The sequence below is a fragment of the Acipenser ruthenus genome, chromosome 1 (genome assembly GCF_902713425.1).
Source record: "Acipenser ruthenus chromosome 1, fAciRut3.2 maternal haplotype, whole genome shotgun sequence".
Classification (NCBI taxonomy): Eukaryota; Metazoa; Chordata; class Actinopteri; order Acipenseriformes; family Acipenseridae; genus Acipenser; species Acipenser ruthenus.
In genome coordinates, this window is record NC_081189.1 from 45,256,333 (window position 1) to 45,262,546 (window position 6,214).

Here is a 6,214-nt window from a genome sequence, read left to right on the forward strand (position 1 = left end):
AGTTAATTATCGCCATCTACTGACGGATGTTCCTATTATAGTTTTTTCTGTATTTTGTCCAGTTGATGCGTCTCTGAGTAGGAAAAATTATAAATAAATAAATAAAGAAAGAAAGAAATAAATAACTGTTATTATGACAAATTTTGGCGATAGAGTAATCATTAGAATTTATATAGTGATTATCTTTTTATTGTCGTATCGCAACATCCCTACAGTCAAGTTCCATTAACTGTTTCACTGCCACATTGTTTAACCTCTGGATATATCAATGCTACTGATTTTTCACACTTCCATTTTACTGTGCTTTGTTCACAAAAAAATACATTCTTGTTTTTGTTTGCTTGTCTTTAATGTATCCTTTAACTCAGAGCATCTTGTTTTTTTTGTATTCATTAGGTCCATTGTTCTACTTAGCACAAGAAATAAGCAAAGTGGTTTTGGCAGCATTTCACAGTATTTGGTGTCTTTGGGAATAGCCAAAGCTGCTGACCTTCAGATTAAAGGTTTGTAATTTCAGAGTATAAACTTTTTGTTGTTTGATTTTATATACAAAGCATTTTCAAAGCTTCACATGACTTTTTTTTTTTTTCTCTTCAGAAAGCTTTGCATTCTTTGGATTTCGAGGAGGTGTTAACACCTCCTGGGCTAAACTGTTTACAGCTCCAGCAGGAAAAAAACTGGGGCTGCTTGAGAAATACATTCCCCTAGAACTGGAAGAGTATGGCTGCACCAAAGCTGACACACCCTGGAGGAAGGATGTGGAACTTCTAAAGAAAGCTTTGAGCAAACACTAGCCTTCAAATGTGAACAACAGTATGAATGTGAACTAACTTATTTTTATTTATGGCATTTTATGAAGAAGAAGTTTACCAAATGTTTACCGTTTTACAGGGTATTTTATATTGTAAACTCAAACTTTCAAATGCCATGTCATGCACTTTCTATGGGAATTGATAGACAATTGTCTGTGTTAAAGAAAAACAGTACAGTTGAACTATTCAGGCAACAGTTGGTGCAGTGCGCTAATTAACAACCCAGTACAATCAAATGTAAATAAAAAGTTAAAGGGGAAATTATTTTAGCCACATATCATGGCTCCTGAGGCAATCAATTTGTAATTAAGGGGTGTGTTTTTCTCTTTAGGCTAATTCTTAAACTAAACTTTTTTTTTTTTTTATAAGCTTTCAATTGACAGAAACATTATTTGGTTTGTCTACCTTGAATTTAGAATAAAGTTATACAGTAGAGTTGGTCTAGTATATGAAGTTGCATACTCTTTTCAAAATACAAAAAACTCATGCTGCAGCTCGGTGTAAAGCAATATCCTGCACGCGGTTGTGGGAGACATTTATTAAAAGTCAATGTAAAAAAAACATAATGCAATTATTTATTTCTTAGCCACTGAAAGGTGAAATTGCACCTTAAACTTTCAGATTTAATTGATGTCCTAGATATGTTTCTTAATGACAGTTCATATATTTTTATATCTATTCGGAAATTGTTACCAAAGTCTTGCTTGCAAGTTAATTCTAGATTATATTTTATTACCCAAAATGTAATTTTCTAAGCATGTTTATACTCTTTGTTAATCAAGAAACAACATAATGAAGTGCTTGTTAAAATATGAATCTGTGGTCTGTGGCTTTTCAAAATGGGGACATGGCTCCTGGCTCTGGAGTTTGTAACACTAAACATTGTATGACAGTTGCTATAATACAACATTTGCTGTTGTTAACTCCAGCAAGTCTTAATTCTGACTTTGATTTAGACAGTAAATGTAAAAATAGCTGTTTCAAACTTTAAACCAGTTTTGTTTTTAATATCTTTTACTTTGGTTAATTTCAAACTGCATGAGTGAAATTCATTCCCTGCACTTTAAGACTCAACAATAGGCTTTTTTTAAAGATATTTTGCAGTAGTAGTTGCCTTTTACACCTTTTTATTAAACGGGCATATTTTCATACCCTGAATGTATAAAAAGTCTGTGATCTCTTATTCTATTACTTGCAGTAACAAGCTAGTATAACACATCTACCATTTAGGAACACCCACGTGCTGTTTATTAACCACTGTGTAATACTGAAAGAGACTCTGCAATACAATTCTATAGGAATTGTATTGATCTTTAAAGCAACACATAGAAGAAGGGTAGTATGTTTTATAGTGTGGGGGTGTAGGCTTTTTAATGTTCCGTCACCAAGCATGTTTATGCCAGGTTTGTTTTCTTGGTGACAAAATATTAGACCACAAATTTCAGTGTAGGACAATGAAAGTTGTGCTGTGTATTTTACATTCCAAATAAAACATTGACGAAAATGCACTGAGAATGATTTTCCAAATGTGTAAAGAAATGAGGAACACAATTACTATTTGTCTTGTTTTGGGAACAGCTGCTACTTTTTTGTTTGTTTGTTTGTTTGTTTGTTTTGTGCCTGAAAAGTCTCTTACTAGCTGCGGTTCTTCACTATTCAGTATATCTACATGCAGAAGGTGTTTTTATTTGCAGTTTGTTCTTTAGTCAAATAAGATGTACACACCCACACCTGGTCTGTACAACTTATTTGACTATTTACTGTTAACGCCTATGTAAAATAAATCCTATTTTCATATTTCCTGGGGAAAGGTTTTGAAAAATAAAATCAACTAGCTAAGTACAGATAATACTCTAATCCGCATTTGTGTTTTAGGGGTGCATTGTTGTACGTTCGGTGCCAGTACTAGTGCATTATCTATTGTAGTCCTTGTAGTAATAAAGTATTACAAACCTTTTCCCCTTTTAAAACTTCGTAAACAGCTGTTGGCATTGTTTTTGCTAACAGTCTGAGGTTCTGTGCATTCTGTGTATTCTAATTTGTTTTTCACAGGTCTGTATTGTCCATGTCGGCTAGAGACCAAAAGGCCTATTTGATGGATGAGTACAACCTTGCCTTGCCTCTTTGAAGTAGCTGGTATGTGTCCTTTCTGTCCCTTACTTTATAGTAATGGCTTGGATCAAAACACAAACTACAAGCTTATTGCATTTGCTGGAGACCCCTAACTGTCTTAAATGATCAGTTTCTTAACGTTATATTAATTGATAATCTAACTAAAAAAATCACATTGTACCACAAGATGGGGCTGCGGGGCTGTCACAAAGACGGCCGGAGTGGGTGGCGTCAGACCAGAGCCAGGAAGTAAAACACAGAGACTTGGGGTTTTGGAGAAGCTGAGCGCGAATGGTAGCACTCAGCGTTTATTAAACGAAATAAAAGGTTTAAACAGAACACAAAACAGGACACGGCACTTGCGGCCAAAATAAACAGGTAAACAAAAACGAACAGACACTTAACAAATGGTGCACGGAGACAAACAAACACGATGAGTACAACAAATGGTTATTTTAGTTTAGTTTAATTTACTTTCCTACTTTCCTCCTTCTCCTCACCCGTTCTCCACTCTCGAACACCCAACCCCGAGTGAGTAAAAACATGCTGCTTTTATGCTGTTGTACCGAGACTCGACTGCTAATCAATCATTCAATTGGAGTCGCGGTACAACTGCACGTGAATCAATAAAGTGCAATTCCCCGTGCTCACATATTACATTTTACTTGCACGTGAAGTGCTGTGCCATCCTCGTGCACACATGGCCTCAATGGCCACCTCCCCCCTTAAAAACCCAGCAGTCCAGAACAAAGTCTCGGGCTGGGAAGGGAGGCTTCAGTGGGCCCATTGCTGGCAATGCTGTCAGCACCCCTGCCGGTAGTGGCACGGCTGACAGCATGCTGGTCCACTCCTGTAGCGAAACTGCTGCTGGGGAAAGTGGTCTCCTGACCTCTCCCCCTGTCTTTGTAGCCGGTAGCTCCCTTTGGTGGGGCTCCGACCACAGTACTTCCTGCAGCGAAGAAGCTGCAGTGGGAGCAGGTCTCCGGACCTCCCCCACGATCTCCGGCAGCAAAACTGCTGCAGTGGGAGCAGGTCTCCTGACCTCCCCCACCTTCTTCGTGGCCGGCAGCTCCCCTTGGTGGGGTTCCGGCCACAGTACTTCTTGCTGCGATGCGGAGCGGCTGGCAACCCCAGGCGATGCGGCGCGACAGGCAGCCCCAGGCGATGCGGCGCGACAGGCAGCCCCAGGCGATGCGGCGCGACAGGCAGCCCCAGGCGAAGCGTGGCAAGCATCCTTGGGCGAAGTGTGGCAGGCATCCTTGGGCGAAGCGAGGCAGGCATCCTTGGGCGAAGCGAGGCAGGCATCCTTGGGCGAAGCATGGCAGGGAGTCAGGACAAACTGGGGTGCGGGTGTTGGCCCTCTTCTCGACCTCTGCGGCCGGGCGGTTCTTCCCCGTGCTTCCCTCAGCAGCCTATGCAAGGGCTGCTGAGGACCACCAGCATCTAGTCCTGGTCCTTCTGGTGAAGGGAGAGGCAGCTCCTGCTCCTCTCCTCCTGATGGTGATGGAGGCAGAGGCAGCTCCCGCTCCTCTCCTCCTGATGGTGGGGAAAGTGATACCAGCAGGCATTCATCCTCTGCTGGTGGGGGAAGTGATACCAGCAGGTATTCATCCTCTGCTGGTGGGGGAAGTGATACCAGCAGGTATTCATCCTCTGCTGGTGGAAAGGGACCCAGCAGGTATTCACCCTCTGCTGGTGAACAGGGACCCAGCAGGCATTCACCCTCTGCTGGTGGACGGGAACCCAGCAGGCATTCACCCTCTGCTGGTGGACAGGGACCCAGCAGGCATTCACCCTCTGCTGGTGGACAGGGACCCAGCAGGCATTCACCCTCTGCTGGTGGAGGTGGCGGAGGCAGAGGCAGCTCCTGCTGCTCTGCTCCTGCCGGTGAAGGTGGGAGCAGCGTGTAGTCTCCTGGCGACGGAGGTGGGAGCAGCGTGTAGTCTCCCCCTTTTGCAGGGGACTGGTGCTGCTCTGCCTCTCTTGCAGGGGACTGGTGCGGCTCTGCCTCGGAAGGGGAAACCAGCAGGCATTCTTCCTCTGCTGGTGGAGATGGGGACAGCAGGCATTCTCCCTCTGCTGGCCGCTTGGGTCCTAGGGCTGTGGAAGCCCCGACTTCCCTCTCTTCGGGCTGTGGACGCACCGACTCCTCCCTTTTGGGCTGTGGACGCACCGACTCCTCCCTTTTGGGCTGTGGACGTTCGGGCTCCCCCCACTCAGGCGCAGGACGTTCGGGCTCCCCCCACTCAGGCGCAGGACGTTCGGGCTCCCCCCACTCAGGCGTAGGACGTTCGGGCTCCTCCCACTCAGGCATAGGATGTTCGGACTCCTCCCGCTTGGGCTGTGGACGCTCAGGCTCCTTCCGCTTGGGCTGTGGACGCTCAGGCTCCTCCCGCTTGGGCTGTGGATGCTCAGGCTCCTCCCGCTCAGGCATAGGACGTGGCAGAAAGGGCTCCTCTTCTTCACCCTGCATGGGGCATAGGGCCAACATGTGCCCATATGCCCCACAGCCAGGGCACCACTCCCCCCATCCCAGTCTTTGGGCCATTGCCTGAAGGGTCCTGTGGACGGAGCAGGGTATGGTGGTGTGGCTAGTTTGGCCACAGTCGAAACACCACAGCCCTGTTTCCGCCTTTCTCCCTTTGCCCTCCTGTGCTCCTCTCCAGCCTCTTCTCCCCATTTCTTTTCCTTTTGTTTTTTTTTTTCAAAAAAAAAAACTGCGGTTCCCGCTCTGGCCTGAGTCCTGGAGGCGCTGTAGATCCCACGCAGGACACCACGTGTCACAAAGACGGCCGGAGTGGGTGGCATCAGACCAGAGGCAGGAAGTAAAACACAGAGACTTGGGGTTTTGGAGAAGCTGAGCGCGAATGGTAGCACTCAGCGTTTATTAAACAAAATAAAAAGTTTAAACAGAACACAAAACAGGACACGGCACTTGCGGCCAAAATAAACAGGTAAACAAAAACGAACAGACACTTAACAAACGGTGCATGGAGACAAACAAACACGGTGAGTACAACAAATGGTTATTTTAGTTTAGTTTAATTTACTTTCCTTTCCTACTTTCCTCCTCCTCACCCGTTCTCCATTCTCGAACACCCAACCCCGAGTGAGCGAAAACATGCTGCTTTTATGCTGTTGTACCGAGACTCGACTGCTAATCAATCATTCAATTGGAGTCGCGGTACAACTGCACGTGAATCAATAAAGTGCAATTCCCCGTGCTCACATATTACATTTTACTTGCACGTGAAGTGCTGTGCCATCCTCGTGCCTAAATACAAATATAC

General features: G+C 45.0%; 1 protein-coding gene across 3 annotated transcripts in view; it reads left to right on the plus strand.

Annotated features, from left to right (window-relative positions):
• cemip2 (cell migration inducing hyaluronidase 2) overlaps positions 1 to 2,320 on the plus strand; it is a 71,083-nt gene extending 68,763 nt beyond the window's left edge. For all 3 annotated transcript variants that reach the window (XM_059025683.1, XM_059025690.1, XM_034035100.3), the window contains 2 exons: positions 397 to 503; positions 598 to 2,320. In XM_059025683.1, the coding sequence (XP_058881666.1) occupies positions 397 to 503; positions 598 to 794 (304 nt within the window). In that variant the 3' untranslated portion in view covers positions 795 to 2,320. The remainder of the gene's footprint in view (positions 1 to 396; positions 504 to 597) is intronic.
• Positions 2,321 to 6,214: the final 3,894 nt, after the last annotated feature.